The 17235-nt window shown below is 41.7% G+C and overlaps 1 protein-coding gene across 1 annotated transcript in view; it reads left to right on the forward strand.

Annotated features, from left to right (window-relative positions):
* The first annotated feature begins 1763 nt into the window (after positions 1–1763).
* CDC5L (cell division cycle 5 like) overlaps positions 1764–17235 on the forward strand; it is a 58745-nt gene continuing 43273 nt past the window's right edge. The window contains exons 1-6 of the mRNA XM_037054006.1: positions 1764–1921; positions 5067–5170; positions 6256–6417; positions 7442–7569; positions 9929–10028; positions 15482–15700. Coding sequence (XP_036909901.1) covers positions 1877–1921; positions 5067–5170; positions 6256–6417; positions 7442–7569; positions 9929–10028; positions 15482–15700 — 758 coding nt within the window. The 5' untranslated portion in view covers positions 1764–1876. The remainder of the gene's footprint in view (positions 1922–5066; positions 5171–6255; positions 6418–7441; positions 7570–9928; positions 10029–15481; positions 15701–17235) is intronic.

The following is a 17235-nucleotide window of genomic DNA, read 5'->3' on the forward strand; positions in this document are numbered from 1 at the left end:
AAGCTGTCATCAAGGGCTCTTGAGAGAGAGGACTGGCTGTGTCAGGAATCTTGCTTACAAATAATAGAAACCCAATTCCAATGCCTTAAGGTGAGCTAATCATTAGAACTCAGGGACAGGAATACATCTGAGAAAACACTGGATCCAGGGACTCCCATACAGTCAGGATCTACCTCTCTCTCTCCCTGTACTATCCTTTCTGCTCCTCTCAATGCATCTGGGTCCTGCTTTCTTTCCCTCTTCGTCTACCTAGTACAAAACATCATGGCAGACGACTCCTGGATGTCACATATTATAGATCCATAGGCCAGCATAGAGACTGGCCTCTTTTAGGTTCCAGCGTCTAAATTCCTGGGGAGGAGACTTAACAGGCTTAGCTTTGATCAGATCAATCATATGACCATTGAGTGTGAGACAGTGTAATCACAGCAACTGAGTGGATGTTGGGGGTGGTGGGCAGGAAGTAATGGTAGATCACACGTCCTACACAATGTTTCTGGAACAACCACTGATCACCTGGGGTTGTCCATTTTTTTGAGCAGTATCAGACACTGTGCTAGGTTTATGATTATTTAATCCTTAGGACAATCCCAGGTACAACCAAAAGTTGGTACTATTGTCTCTACAGGTTAGGAAATTTAGGCTTAAATAAGATATTGCCTTTTCCTGAGTATGCTGTGCACTAAATTACTCTTAGTTAAATGCCTAATAAAGTGCTAAATTAATAATCAACATAGCTCTTTTTAAAAATTATCTTTTATTGAGTATGCTATTACAGTTGTCCCAATTTTCCTCTCATCTCACTCCACCAGGTACCCCCCCTTCCCTCCAACAATCCCCCATCTTAGTTCATGTCCACGGGCTGTACGTATAATTATTTGGCTTCTCCACTTCCTATACTATGCATAACATCCCCCTGTCTATTTTACACCTACCAATTATGCGTCTTAATCCCTGCACCTTTTCCCCCATCCTCACCCTTCCCCTGTCACAGCTGGTAGTCCTCCAGATTATCTCCATCCATATCCATGATTCTATTCCTATCCTAGTTGCTTGCTTTGTTTATTTATAGATTCAGTTGTTGATAGTTTTGAGTTCATCATTTTACTATTCCTAGTTTTGATCTTTTTCTTAAATATGTTCCTTTAACATTATTTAACATGTAATAAGGGCTTGCTGATGATGAACTTCAACTTTATCTTGTCTGGGAAGCACAGCAAGGCTCTTTTCAAACCAGCTATGCCAAAACTCCTTCCGCGGGAGTGGTTCCTAGTCTGCTACTAGGTGACGTCATGACCAATCCCAGCCCAACGGTCCTCGCTAACAGGCACAACCTACAACTCCCCAGGGCTGTGTTTTCCTCCAAGTTTTCTTTGGACATGCGCGGGCCCTACTGCGCTTTGGCCAGAGCGGCTTGTGGGTTTTCTGACAACCTTCCTAGATTACAGTTTTAACGACGTAACACTTATTTTCCTTTCAGCTGCCCAAGTTCTCGCGATACTTGCTACTCCGCTCCCCCCCACCCACCGCCTTGCGCCTGCGCAAGTCTTTACATAGCAGAAGGTCGCGGCAGGAAGAAGAGGTGGCTTTCAGTCCCTGGGCGGATCTGCCGTTGCTATTTCTCTGAATCTCCTCTCGGCCGCTTGCCGAGACACCCCGCNTAACGACGTAACACTTATTTTCCTTTCAGCTGCCCAAGTTCTCGCGATACTTGCTACTCCGCTCCCCCCACCCACCGCCTTGCGCCTGCGCAAGTCTTTACATAGCAGAAGGTCGCGGCAGGAAGAAGAGGTGGCTTTCAGTCCCTGGGCGGATCTGCCGTTGCTATTTCTCTGAATCTCCTCTCGGCCGCTTGCCGAGACACCCCGCCGCCAAAATGCCTCGAATTATGATTAAGGGCGGCGTGTGGAGGAATACCGAGGTAAGTCCCCCTTTCCCGCCGTCCTCTGCCCTTCGCCCCCTCTGGCAGCTAGTGCGCACGCGCATTGAGGTCGGGGAGACCAGGACTATGCCCTGCAGGGTTTGCGACGGAGGCAGAGCCTGGCGGACTCTCCAGGCCTTTACCTTGTGTCCGACGCTGCATTATTTGATCACCTCAAGGGCAGGGACTATGATTAAACCACTCGACTACCTGCGGTGCACTTGTTAGGCTCCCAGTGAACATTCGTTGCAAAGAGGATGTTCCCCCACTACCCCGGCCTGGAGGGACTCAGAGCAAGGAGTGGGGGTTTAGGACATCAGCGAGAGTTGCTTTTCTGGGGCACCCCCGCCTCAGCCAGGACACGGAGCCTTTCTTTAATACTCAATAATAAAGAAGTGCCGTGATCACAGCTTTGTTTCTTCGTTGACGTTCGTGCAGAGTTCGGGAAGCAGCTTGAGCGCCAGGTTCAAAGAGCCGGTTTATGTCCCTCAGCTCTCTGGTTATCTGTTATCAAGGCTCAGCTTGTCTGTCCTCCCGACAGGTCCCAAAGCCTGTCTCTTCCTGTTACTTCTTCTCAGCTTGGATAGAAGCCAGATGGAATAAACTGATTGCGGTAGTTTCTTTACTTCCAGAAATGTAGTGGATAATGCCAATGATGAGCCAGTAGAGAGGTAGTAAAATAAAAATAAGATATTAGTGCGGTTTGTGTTCAGAGTGCACTGAATTTGTCAGTTTCTGGAGCACAGCACATCTTTTCATGATCTGCGTCTTTATATATCTTGTACTTTATTTAAATATCCTCCTGCTGCTTGACATCTTTCCGATTATCCTTCAAAACCCAATTCAGAAACTGGTCTTGGAAGTTTTACCCATTTTCCTTGTGAAAAATTAGTTCCACCTCCAGTGTTCCCATCACTTGTCTTTCACACATTTGTTACAGCTTTTGCAGGTATCACATCCTTCTCTGTGATACTGGGTAGTTTATTATAATCTCTCAGAACCTGATAAAATATTATATTTATTTACTTTTAGAGAGAGGGGAAGGGAAGGAGAAAGAGTGGGAGAGAAACATCACTGTGTGGTTGCCTCTTATGTGTCCCCTAGTGGGGACCTGGTCTGCAACCCAGGCATGTGCCCTGACTGGGAATTGAACCGGTGACCCTTTGCTTCACAGGCCTGTGCTCAATCCACTGAGCTACACCAGCCAGGGCGAGGTTTTCTCATTTTTCTAATGCGGATCATAATAATACCTACCTCTCGAGGATTAAATGAGTCAACATATTTAGAACGAAGTATGGCACATGGTATTCTTTCAGTAAGTGACGGTGGCTGTTGCTTTCCTCCAGCAGACAGCACTAGAAGAGGACCAGATGCTGGTTTCCCTAACACTTTGGACAATAACCAACATGAAGTCAGTTGCTTAGCAAAATGTTTGCCAGGTGAATCTGGTAGGGTGGATGACTGCTGTACATGTATCCTTAGTTGAAGATGTGTTTAAGTACAGCAGTACTACAACAAAGTCATAAATAAAGTTCGTGACAACTTTGCCTCGCAGAGGAAACCAGGCTGTTTATATTGGAGAAAAGGTCACTTCTGGGGGAGATACAGATGTATAAAATTGAGTAGCAGCATGTTTCCCATGCAGTGGCCAAAACTTTGCAGTCTTTTTGGATGTCTGGTGATGGGAAGGTGGATTGGGGTGGAGTAGCTAATGTATGAGGCATATAGTTCAAGTGGAAAAAAGCCTAAAAGCAAAATGCCCCAAGTGCATTACTCTGTGGTGGCTTTATCCTCTCTGGTGGCTGCGGCTTATCTTGCTGGGCTCCCCCGGGATTGGTGATTCCATGATCAGAGTGGATGCCCTTGTGAAATAGTATCTAGAGATGGGAAGGGTGGAGGGAGAGCTAACTGTGAGGTGGGAGAGAAATAGCTAATTGTCAAATTAGAGCTGGGTGTGGATTCTAGGGTCAGAGTTGAAATTAATGAAACTGGAAAGAAAATGCCATTCATAAACTGGAAGCAGGAAGCTTGGATTGAATAATGGAGTCACTAAAGTCTTGACTTGTTTCTTGAGGGCTGGATGTGTCCTCTTGGATTCTCTTTGCTTAAGCACACAAGGTGTGGTGTAAGGTTGGTGTTCAGGAAATGTCTTTTGAATGAACAAATAAGCGAAGGAGGTACACTTTTTGGAAGAGAATGACAGCCACACATTGGAGAATATTTTTTGTTAGTCTTTTTGCATTTTGCTGATTCTAGCTTTCTGTTTATTATGATAGTAAATGAGGTTTTTGTACTTTTTTAAAAAATCCAGGACAGCAATTTTTAACCTTTATCATCTCCTGGCACACTTAAACTAATTACCAAAATTCTGTGGCACACCCCAAAATATATTTTTTGCTGACTTGACAAAAATAATAGGTATAATTTTAATTTCATTCACACTGGATGGCTATTACTGTGTTGGTTGTCATTTTAAAATTTTTTATTTATCCATTGATTGATTGATTTTAGACAGAGAGTAAGGGGGTTGTGAGGGGAGAGATAGACAAGTATCAGTTTGTTGCTCCACTTACTCATGCATTCACTGGCTGACTCCTTCACATGCCCCCACCAGGGATCAAACCCGAAACCTTAGCGCATCAGGATGACGCTCCAACCAACTGAGCCACCCAGCCAGGGCTGTTGTCATTTTTTTAAAAGATTCTATTTATTTATTTATCTTTAGAGGGGAAGGAGAGAGGGAGAGAAACATCAATGTATGGTTGCCTTTTATGCATCCCCTGCTGGGAAATGGCCTGTAGGGAACCGGCCTGCAACCCAGGCATGTACCCTGACACATGGGAATCGAACCGCGATCCTCTGGTTCGAAGGCTTGTGCTCAATCCACTGAGCTACACCAGCCAGTGCTCTGTTGTCATTTTTTAATTTGACAGTCTAAGGGAAAAGAGGTCAGTGCCCTGACTAATTAGTCAGGTATCGCATGTTTTAAAAATTCTTACGGCACACTGGTTGAAAATTGCTGACCTAGGATGTATGTATGCGTCTCTTTCTCTCCAGTAACCTGTCAGAATTCATTTAAATTTTGTCTTTTCTCACTTGGAGTTTTGTTATTGAATGTCCTGTTTTTCTTTGACAATCTTTTTAGGATGAAATTCTGAAAGCAGCGGTAATGAAATATGGGAAAAATCAGTGGTCTAGGATTGCCTCACTGCTGCATAGGAAATCAGCAAAGCAGTGCAAAGCCAGATGGTACGTACCGGTTGATGAATGGGAAACAGAAAACAGCCTTAGTTATGATGAGGAAAATGTCGGTGTTTTTAACCTTACCAAAGAAAGCAGGCATTGTGATATAACAGAAAGGATACAGTGGGAGATGGGGATTTAGATTTGAGACCTAGCTGTCATTTGCTGCCTGTGTGATCTTAGGCAAGCCATTTTTACATCCTTTCTCTCATGCCTCTGTTTTTTTTTTCCCCCCATTGGAAGCTAATAATACTTGGCCCTAATTGATTGAGATATGAGGCTCAAGTGAGTTAATGTGTTTCAGAATGGCGTTTGAGAGTGAAGCAAAATTCTGCTTTTAGATATAGATGGACTCTAGCTTACAGATGGATTGTGTCCAGAAGTTTAAAAGCTGGTTAGAACTTTCTTTCCCCCCAAAATGAATGGTAAATAATGGTTAACTTTCTAGGCTAGCTCACAGTAATTGAGTCATAATACAGTTGAAATACTATATATTTGCTACCCCAAAATATAACATAATCCATCACTGTACCTGGGTAGCCCCCTTTAAGTCACAAGGTAGTGGAACATTAAACTTTTTACATGTGTTCTTGGTGTGAGCAATCTGGCCTCAGCCCTGACCTATGTGGTTCTAGGATCATATTTTGAATTGTACAAGAGTGACCTAATTTCCTAGACACCTGAGTAGATGAATGGATCATAATGTAGGGATTAGACCTCAAAGAGGAAGACAGTCCTTAAACTGAAGAAGTAGTTCTGATTTCTGTTTCGAGAAATCAGTGGAGCCAAGCCCCTCCTCGGGTGTGTGATAAGGCTTCTATCTTGTTTGTCAGCTTCTCATCCAGCTAAGTAAACCAGATGGGAAAAGTGGGTGGGGTGGCACATTACGAAACACAGATGACAGTAGTTTCACTTAAATTTAAAAACATCCAACAAAAACAGTGACTATTGTGTTGGAAAAAAACAGCTTTGGTAATTGAAGGATGAGAGTTAAATCTTCCATTTTTCAGACACTGGAAGTCAGTGTATCTAATGTGTATCTATTTGTGCTACGTGACTGATTAATGTACAAAATTGTATCTTTTTAATAGGTATGAATGGCTGGATCCAAGCATTAAGAAAACAGAATGGTCCCGAGAAGAAGAGGAAAAACTCTTGCACTTGGCCAAGTTGATGCCGACTCAGTGGAGGACCATCGCTCCAATCATTGGGAGAACGGCTGCCCAGTGCTTGGAACACTATGAATTTCTGCTGTAAGTGGATCCCCAAGAGCAGTACAAGAATGTGTCTGTATTTTCCGAATGAGTCTGAATAAACTTGTTGTATTTTTTTTGTCTTTAAACATATAGTTACAGATCTGAGTAAAGGAGCTAAAGCTATTGAATTCTATACTTTAAATCTCATGTGATCAAAACTATTTCTTTAGTTATATCATTTTTAAAAGAATAATTAAAAAATATACAAACCATACATGTTCATCATAGGAAACCAGGGGAAAATATGGTAAAACAAATAAAAATCACCATAGTCACACTGCTGAGAGTTAACCGTTTGTTTCTTCACTAGCAGGTTTTTTTTTTCTTTTTTTGTGGTATGACTACTGCATTTGTGATTTGGGGATTGCTTGGATTCTATTTTATAAGTGAATGGAGCACTCACTGAAATTAGGGAATTTTAATATCTTTTTCAAGTGAAGCAATAGTAGAAATGCCTTATTTAATGCCCATCCATTGGTTTTTTTTCATTGTTTCCTTTTTTTTAAATTGAATTTATTGGGGTGACATTAGTTGATAAAATTACATAGGTTTCAGGGTATAGTTGTATAATATACCAGTACATTGTATTGTGTGTTCACACCCAAGTCAAGTCTTCTGTCACCATTTATTTCTCTTTTATTCTCTCCTACCCTACCCCACTCTCTTTCCCTCACCCAGCTGTCGTCTGTCTTTGAAGTGGTTTTTTTTTTTGCTTAATCCCTTAGCCTTTTTCTCTCAGTCCCTTTCCACCTCCCCTCTGAGAACTGTCAGTCTGTTCTCTGTATCTGTGAGTCTGTTTCTATTTTGTTAGTTTAGTTTGTTCATTAGATTCCCCATATGAGTGAAATCACATGGTATTTGTCTTTCTCTGACTGGCTTATTTCACTTTATAGTGCGCTTTTGGTCCATCCATGCTGTTCTGTTGAGTTTTTGAAAGAAAAGAGTGGCAGCGCTAGGAAATCTCTTATTTCTAAGATGAGATGGTGTGATAGTGTGGCTGACTCGTCTGCACTCTTTCTAGGGATAAAGCAGCCCAAAGAGATAATGAAGAGGAAACAACAGATGATCCACGAAAGCTTAAACCTGGAGAAATAGATCCAAATCCAGAAACAAAACCAGCACGGCCTGATCCAATCGATATGGATGAGGGTAAGTATGTGCTCGTGAGCAGTTTATTTCTTTGGTAATCCATACACTCCTCAGGCTGCTTCTTAACTCATAATTCCTTCCCCTGAGTCCCAGTTCAGTCTGCTGTTGTTATTTAAGTCTCATTCTAAATGTGTCCAGTCTTCTGTTGGAGAGTAATTGCTCTTTTTGGACAGTGTCCCTTTATCTTCTGGTTTTTTAATTCATTCAGTAAGTTCAGCAATGTAATACTACTGGAAAGATATCCTGGAGGCAAGAGGTAAACCCTTGAGATCCTGTGTTCTTACTCCTGTTCTGTGGAGAGAGCCAGGAAGTTGGGATATTGGGCTCCAGTCCTATTAACTACTTCTTTGACTTTAGGCAGGTAATTAAATCTGTGAAAAAGTATTGCTGCAAGACTGATAGAGATTTAGGATGACTCCTTGAGACATCAAGAATCAGAGGAACTGGATTTTAGACCCGTGCCTGCCATGTACTAGCTATTTGATGTTCGCCAAGTCGTATATTCTCTTTGAGCTTTGATTGCATTTCCTGACACTCGGAGAATAACATCTGTCTTGCCTTACAGCAGTGGTCCCCATCCTTTTTGGCACCAGGGGCTGGTTTCGTGGGAGACAGTTTTTCCATGGACTAGAGCTGGATGGGGGGATGGCTTTATAGCCTCCCACCAGATGCAGTTTAATTGTCACTTGCTACTCACTGTTAGGGTTTTGATATGAGTCTGCAAGCAATTGATCTATTTTGGTCTCTGCAGTCAGACCTCTCTGCTAATCATAATCTGTATCATAGTCACTCCCCAGTGCTAACATCACCACCTCAGCTCCACCTCAGATGATCAGACATTAGATTCTCACAAGGAGCAAGCAACCTAGATCCCTTGTGGGCACAGTTCATAAGGTTCACAGCTTCATAGGGTTCACACTCTTAGGAAAATCTAAAGCTGTCACTGATCTGACAGGAGGTGGAGCCCAGGTGGTAATGCCAACAATGGGGAGCAGCTGTAAACACAGATGAAGCTTCTGTGCAGCCGGGTCCTGTGGCCTGGGGGTTGGGGATCCCGGCGTCAGGATTGTTGTGAAGCATTCAGTGAATATTTGTTAGTCCATTTCCCGTATAGAAAAAAAGTGCAGCTCGCTGCCGTTACTAAAAACAGAATGCTATAAATAGAATGATGTCATTTATCTCCAAAAACTATTGATATACTAGAGCAACGTGAAAATAATAAAAGGATAAGGTTAGGACTATAATCTGCAAGTTATCTTAGGGTAAACGCTGCAGCGCAAACACCTGGCAGGTATTCTTGGAGCGAAGGGGAAATGGACTGTTTCTGAAATTTAGAAATTTGAAGGTAGTAGTTCCCAAAGATAAGCAGTGGCTGGTCTGGCTGCATCATGGTGACATGGGAACTTTTATTTTATTTTTTAAAAGATTTTATTTATTTATTTTTTAGAGAGAGGGGAAGGGAGGGAGAAAGGGGGAGAGAAACATCAGTGTGTGGTCGCGTCTTGCAAGTCCCCTGCTGGGGACCTGGCCTGCAACCCAGGCATGTGCCTTGACTGGGAATTGAACCAATTACCCTTTGGTTCACAGGCTGGCGCTCAATCCACTGAGCCACACCAGCCAGTGCACATTGGGAGCTTTTAAAAATGCAGGTACCAGGGCCTTCCCTAGAGATAATTGCATCAATAATTTCAGGAGTGGAGGGGCTATCCTGGATGAGTTTCTAAAAAGCTCATCCAGCTTCCTTGTGATGCCATTAGATAGCCTTTGAATTGGTTTAAAGCATCAGTAATGACATTTGTTATTCTACTTTGGGAAGCTATGGAAATGTATTGGAAGAGAGAAATAGGAAAGAAAGGTGTGTACAATGAAGATAATCAGTTCTCTTATATTTAACAATTTGTGCTTTGCCAGTTAATAGGTGAAAATGAATGATATGATAATCATAGCCACTCTTTAATGAATACTTGCTAGATGCTTTCTCTGTTTCGTTTTATGTAGCTCTTTTCAACATCCTTGTTAAGTAGGAATTGTTCTAATTTTATAGAAGACGGTATTTCTGCCCTGGCTGGTGTGGCTCAGTGGATTAAGCCCTGGCCCATGAACCAAAGGGTTGCTGGTTTGATTCCTGGTCAGGGCACCTGCCTGGGTTGCCGGCCAGGTCTCCCTCCCCACCTTAGGGAGTGTGTGAGAGGCAGCCACACATTGATATTTCTCTCCCGTTCTCTCCCTCCCTTCCCCTCTGTCTAAAAATAAATAAAAAAGAAGATAGTTTTTCTCATCTTAAGCACTAGGGTATGTCTCTCACATACCTTCCATCTGTTGGGGAAGAACTTAGTTTTTCTTCTCTGTATTTTTGCAGATGAACTTGAGATGCTTTCTGAAGCTAGGGCCCGCCTGGCTAATACGCAGGGAAAGAAGGCCAAGAGGAAAGCAAGAGAGAAACAGTTGGAAGAGGCAAGGTATGGTTATTTCCATCCATAGTTAAACAGTTAGTCTGTGTATCCTTAGCCCAGTAAAAACTGCATGATTTATCCAACCCTGTTGGATGAGTAATAATAAGAATTTTCCAATTCCAGTTTTGGTAATATTTTTTGTTACTTTGAAAACATCTTTTTTTTTTTGCTCCTAATCATTTCAGAGTATAGAAAAAACAGGTACATTAAAAAGAATTTTTAAATAAGATATGGCAGAAGTAATGCCCGGACAGTTTACTGGGTATGTTTGGTTCTTTTGTTAGCGTAGGAGAGCTGCGTCTGTTGTAGCCGTTTTAGAGTCAGATGGCCAGAGGACACGCGGTCTGTGTGGCTTTCGCATGATTGCCAGTGAGTTACTCTCCTTGGGTAGTTTTAGGCAGGTACTGACTTCAAACAGAAAACTTGGGAGTCAGTGAACCTTAAACCAAAATCGAAGCTTTCACAGAAATCTTTATTTAAAAAAGTGAGTGAGCCCTGGCTGGTGTAGCTCAGTTGGTCAGAGTGTCATCCAGTTGGGTTCATCGGTCATATACCCAGGTTGTGAGTTTGATCCCCAGCCAGGGTGCGAGTGAGAAGGCAGCCGGTCGCTGTGTCTTTCTCTTTCTGTCTCTCTCTTCCCCCTTCCCCTTCTCCCTCCCTTTTCCTCTCTGAAAGCAATGAAAAAAAATATCCTTGCATGAGGATAAAGAGTGAGTAAACACCTTTACTCAGGATATTCTCCACTTTCCCTCCGGTTTACCTTTTGGTTAGAGCTGTGATTGGACATCATTTCTGCTGACCCAGAAGTGGATAAAGGGAGAACCTAAACTGAATTAAGTGCTCATTAGCTTTGCGTTCATGCCTTGTAATAACCTCCCTAGCCTGCACAGCTGCCTTTTGTCCTCCCAAGCCAGGAAGTGCTTCCTGACCAGATGACCAGCATTGTGTTGCCGGTTTCCCCAGTAACGGCTTTGAAGTGCCAGACCCTGGGATGGAGGATTCTTTCATGACTGAAGGCTTGTTTACATAGCTGGCCAGTAGCTAGCCCAGAATAGTTCGTTACGACGACAGAGTGCGACTGGGCTGGGACAGGGAACAAAAACCAAAGGGGGCACTACATTTTCTGCCCAGGTACAGCCACCTTTCTTTTCTGTGTACTTGTTAGGGCTGAATAACTTAAGGTTGAAACAGATCCCCTTCCATATCTGTCCGTGGTTGGTTGGGAACCAGTTGTGGTTTTTTTTGAGCCTTTTAACCACATGGATTGGGTCTGGGATGTGGCAAGTGTGTATGTTAAAAATTCCCAAGTTTGGCTGACATTACTTGCCTTAAATAAATTTTTCAGGTTTAAATTTACACCTTCTTGTAGGTTTTCTTGGAGGATCTACTCATCTTTATAATTTATGTTGTGTGTACATCTTGTAATAGACTAGATGAGTGATTTTCAACCTTCTTCATCTCATGGCACACATACACTAATTACTAAAATTCTGTAGTACACTAAAAGGTATTTTTTGCCGATCTTACCTAAGGAAGGATAGGTATAATTTTGATTTATTCACACTGGACGGCTAATGCTGTGGTGGCTGTTGTCATTTTCTAATTTGATGATCTAAGGTGGGAGGTCGCACCGCGTGTTGTCAGCCTCTCGCAGCACTACTCTCTGAAAGCCGCTGGGCTGGGCTGTGTGGGAAGTGCAGGACTATTGAAATGGTGAATTGCAGATCTGCTTTGTAGCTTAAAGCTTTTTATTGCTTACAAAAGTAATGCTCCTTTCCTTCAGTATGTTCTGTTTTCTTTTGGGGGCATGGTTAATACCCCAAAAGGGGTACCATTTGGGGTACTGTTATAATACCCTGTATTTATAATGGCTCCTCTGAAGTCATTATAGTGCTACGTAGCTTGGTTGTGTTCACTTAATGTTATGTTGCAGAGGTTTTCCAATGTCGCTTGCAGTCTTATTTCCTTTATTGAAAGAATGAAGTTACTTTAACTTTTGAAATGTATCTTTCCAAACCTTTCTCAGTATAGATGTACGTTTATGTGTGTGTACACACCAAATTAACATATAAGATTAGATCATACTGTAAATACTGTTTTAATGAGAAGTCAGTTATTAATCTTACTGGAGTTCCGTTCTAAGGGACAAGTCATTTTTTTCTCTTGCTGCTTTCAAGATTTTTTTCCTTGGCTTTGGCCTTTAGCTTTTAACTTTTTTATAAAAAAATATTTTATTTATTTATCTTTTGAGAGAGGAAGAGAGAGCAAGAAACATCAGATTCTTGCATACCTCAGCTGGGAGCCTGGCCAACGACCCTGGCATGTGCCCTGACTGGGAATTACCTGGTGGCTGTTTGGTTTGCAGGCTGGCACTCAGTCCACTGAGCCCCACCAGCTGGCTTTTAGCTTTTTAATCTGATGGTTCTGTTTGTGGATTTCTCTTTGTGTATCTTAATTACTTGGAGTTTTGAGTGTTCTGGAGGTTAATGGTTCTCAGTAAACTTGGGAAATTTTCAGGCATACTTTCTTGAAATATTTTGTTTTGCTACCTGTTTTCTCTCCTCTCCTTTTGCTGTTGCTCTTTTGCGTGTGTTGGTGAGCTTAATGTGCCCCACATTTCTGTGAGGCTCTTCATTCTTTTTACTCTGTTCTTCAGATTGCATAATTTTTATCCATCTATTTTCAAGTTGGCTAATTCTTCTCTCAGTTTGTACTACTGAGTCTCCCCAGTTAAGTTTTCATTTCATACTTTCCAACTCCAGAATTTCCATTTGGTTCTTTTTAATCATTTTTATCTCTTTACTGATACTCTCTATTCGTCATGATACCTTTCTTTATTTCTTTAATCACTGTTTCCTTTAGTTCTTTGAACATATTGATAATGGTTTCTCTGAAGTTGTCAAGTTTGACATCTGGCAGCTCTCACAGGCAGGTTCTGTTGCCTGCTTTTTTCCCTCAAATATGGGTTGTACTTTCATATTTCTTTGCATATGTCTCATAACTTTTTGTTGAGAACTGTAGAATTTAGATGATTGATTATAGTAATTCTGGGTGCTAATGTTGGCCACCACACCTCCTTGTTACTGCTCTTTGTTACTTGTTTAGTGGCTGGCTGGATTATTTAGTGCAGTCTGTTCTCCCTTACCTCATCTCAGAAATGGGAAGCCTCTGATCTTACTCTTCTGGGGATGGAGTCTTGGTTGTGCTCACAGTTGCCCTGGGATGACATAGTTTTGATGGGACTTTATTTGACATCTTTTTTCCTGGCTGTGTCGAGTTCTTCTAATTGCTAGCTGATTGCTTTGTTTTCATCGATGTTTTGGGCCGTAAATTGCTCCACAAACTGATCCGCTCAAATCCTGGCTCTTTTGAAGGGATAGTGTCTGAGGTCTGGGTTTGATATTTGTTCTGGCCCCAGGGGGCTCCTCCCACCTGCGTCTGTCTGTGTTTCTGGCACACTAGTGGGCCTACAGCTTAGCCTGTATTCTTGGTAGTTTCTTCCTAGTTGCTTCACCACAACTTTCACTGTTTGTGAGAGTACCTTTGGGCTTGAACTGCTCCGTGCTCTGTTGCAAATGCAGTTAGTCTTTTTGGGGAGAAATGTGGAGCTCCTGTTTTACTACAGCACTCTGATGGGCTTGTCTCTGCGCAGTAGCCTTACTTGAGGGGCTGAGTGCTTGGTGAGGGGGCTTACAAGTCCCCTAGCTTTCCTTGGCCTGCCTGTCCTAGCATGGAACCCTCATCCCACAATCCAGGGCAAAGGCTGTTGGGGCTGTAGTGTACTCAGCAGCAGTGTGCTCAACGTAGAGCCTCTGTCTGGACAGAAGAAGGAAGCCAGTGCCCTTGGGTGCTCGGGACTGAACTAGCCTCAGCAGTGGGTATCTGGAGGCAGGATGAGATATGCTTCTCTTGGAATAAAAGCCCTCCACTGGGAGCTGGAGGAGAGACTGAGAAACCCGTGTCCTTGGTGCACCCGTGTGGGGTGGAGTTTCCATCTCCCTGAGCTGGGGGTGGGGCAGAGGGGAAGGAGTGTGTCTAGATTCAGATATCACAGACTCTCACTTTTCTTACTAAGTTTTAGTAGGCTTTCTTGAAGAAATGTGTCTTCATTGGCTGTATCCCCTTAGGATTCTTTTCAGAGACTTAAAATTGTATTTGAAAATGTTTAAAACTAATTTTTGTCATTTTTGCTGGGAAGTAGATCTGTATGGTCTCCTCAAGCTGGAAGTTGTTCCTGTAATTAATTTTTGTGGATTAATTCCCTCCCTTTAGTATTGTGAATAACTTTCTCATCATTAAATCATTAAAATTATGGCATCATGGGAAAGTGCAAATATACAAGTAAAAATTAAATAAAATTTTAACTTCCAGTGATTAACACTGATAATATTTTGGTGGACATCCTTCCCATCTCTCCACGCATTTATTCATTAATAGGTACGCATATAATTTTTACATGTTGCTCTCCAACATGCAAACTTTGTAACAGTTTTGAACCGGTGTGTCTTGGGCATCTTTCCATGTCAGACTAGGCCTGTAGGCTTTTTAAAGGTCGAATGGATGGCTGTGTAACACCCCGTTGTACAGCCATGTGTAAATTCATGTAACTAACTTCTTATTCTTGGGCACGTAGATTGTGTCTTGGTTTTCCACTGTTATAAACAGTGCTCACAGGGCAGTTTCCCAGCCGATTCCTTGTTCATGTTCTTTCTTTCCTTAGGGTAAAGGCTGAGGAGTGAAATGGCTGGGTTAAAAAACGTGGAACACGTGTCTTCATGTGTATTTCCATATTGTCTTTGGGGAAGCCACAGCAGTTTCCTTTCTTAACGGCCAGTGTGGGAGAGTGTTCACCTTTTAGCTCCCTTGCCATTAAAACGGGACAAAAAGCTGAGTGGTAGTATTTAGATATGCAGAAATGGTACCTATTGACTTAATTTGTGATTTTTAAGTAAACCTTTTGTCATTTCAGCAATTTGCATTTTTCCTTAGTGAACTGTTTATTTCCTTTTGTTTTTTTATCCCCCTTTGGTTGCATTTTTTAAAAACTTGAATAGATTTTTTATATCTGACCATTCCTAACATTAGTTGCAAACATCTTTTTCCCATTGTTTATTTGCCTTTTAATTTTGCTTTATAATTGTTTAAAAAACAGTGCTACTGAGATACAAAATTTCAAAGCCTTTGCTCTTTTGTCTTTTATTTATATTTATGTATATTTTCATCCAAAGGTAAGATACATATTTACTTACAGTTTCTTCTGGTTTTTCTTTTTGCTTTAGTGTATGTGTGCGTGCGCTCACATACCTTTAAATCGAAACTGAACTACATTTTGCTTAATAGTGTGAGGTGAGGATTTGTTTCTTCCTCAGGTAACCAGTTAGTTATCGTAACTGTTGGATAATTCATCCCTTCCCCATGGCACGTGCTTTTCAAGGTAACCTCGTGTTCTTTTTCTTCAGGCGTCTTGCTGCCCTCCAGAAGAGAAGAGAACTTCGGGCAGCTGGCATAGAAATTCAGAAGAAAAGAAAGAAGAAGAGAGGCGTTGATTATAATGCTGAGATCCCGTTTGAAAAAAAGCCTGCTCTTGGTTTCTATGATACTTCTGAGGAAAACTACCAGGCTCTTGATGCGGATTTCAGGAAGCTCAGACAACAGGATCTGGATGGCGAGCTGAGATCGTAAGTACCGTTCTGGTTTTGAAAATGGACAGGTGTAGTCGGGATGTCACGGAGGGCTAGGTGGTGTCCTGTCAGAGCCGGATTTTTATTACTTAGCGCATGTAGCCTCTGCTTGCTTTTATTTATCTGAGTTCACCTTCCGAGAGAGGCAGTGACTCTGGCTGTCCTATTTTTAGCATGGAATACAGTTTGTGTGTCTTGTATTGTCGGCACTTGGCTCTTAGTAAAGTGTCTACTCACTGAGTCACAGCCTTAATTAAGATTTATGTACATTTGTGAACAAGTTAGTGTTTTTACTGATAACCTGAAGGACTCCATCAAAATCTGATCTGGTTCTTTTTGTCTTGTATTCTAAAAAGGTTTTCACTTAGAATAAAATAGCATTATAATAGTATTTATAAAATGTTTGTCTCATAAGGTGCAGAGGATTTTGCCTATTTTAGGGGATTTTTAGGGTTTCTTTAATTCTTTTATCTGAAAATTGTGGGGAGAACCATTTATGATTGCCAAAGATTTTTTGTTCTTTACTTCCTGATTGATACTCCATTTCTACTGTGTGAATGGTTACTAAACAACAGATATTAGCCACTGTGAAACAGGGTTTTTTTGGATGTATTTCACTTTGTTTATTTTTTAAATTAGGACCTTCCTGTCAGTGGTCTTCCACAAATAAACAGGTTGAAGATGAACACTAATCATTTGGAAGGCATAGACTAGGTGGGGGTGGGGCATCCCTGGAGCTTTAAAAGACAGCCTTGAGCCTTGCCTTCGAATTCCCGACAGTTTTTGTGGTGTAATTTGTCTAGACTGAAATACCCTTTTTAAAAATGTTGTGAATTTATAGAATCATAAACAGTTGAATAACAGTTTTAAAGGGAAGTTTTAAAACTCACAATTTCCCCCCTTTTTAAGAAGTTTATTTTTTATTTTATTTATTTCCATTGCCTTATCTTTCTCATACCCTCTTCCACCTCCACCTGTCCTCTCCGCTCCACCCTCCCAGTTACCGCGCTGTTGTCTGTGTCCATGAGTCCTTTTCTGTTTTTGCTCTATCCCTCCACTCCCCAGCCCCCACCCCAGAGCTGGCAGCCTGCTCTCTATCCACGAGTTGTCTATTTTGCTTGTTAGTTCAATTTGTTCATTAGATTCCACAAATGAATGAAATCATATGGTCCCTGTCTTTCTCTGACTGGCCTATTTCACTTAGCATAATGTTCTCTAGGTCCATCCTTGCTGTTGGCAAAGGTAAAATTTTCCTTTTTTACAGCCGAAAAGTACTTCATTGTGTAAATGTCCCAAAGTTGTTTTACCCACTCATAGACTGATGGACACTTGGGCTGCTTCCAGATATTGGCTATTGTAAATAATGAGAATTCACAATGTCTTAATTTTGTTCCATTTATATTATTCTTTTCCTTTTCGTATACTTCATCATTTTACTGTGTGTACATGTATGTTTTTATATAAATGTAAACAATAAAGAAATAGTTTTGTGTTTTTAATTTTATATGTGACATTTAGCTTATCATAGCCTT

This window comes from Sturnira hondurensis, unplaced genomic scaffold (assembly GCF_014824575.4).
Source record: "Sturnira hondurensis isolate 20B ecotype Veracruz unplaced genomic scaffold, ASM1482457v3 Scaffold0000880, whole genome shotgun sequence".
Lineage (NCBI taxonomy): Eukaryota > Metazoa > Chordata > Mammalia > Chiroptera > Phyllostomidae > Sturnira > Sturnira hondurensis.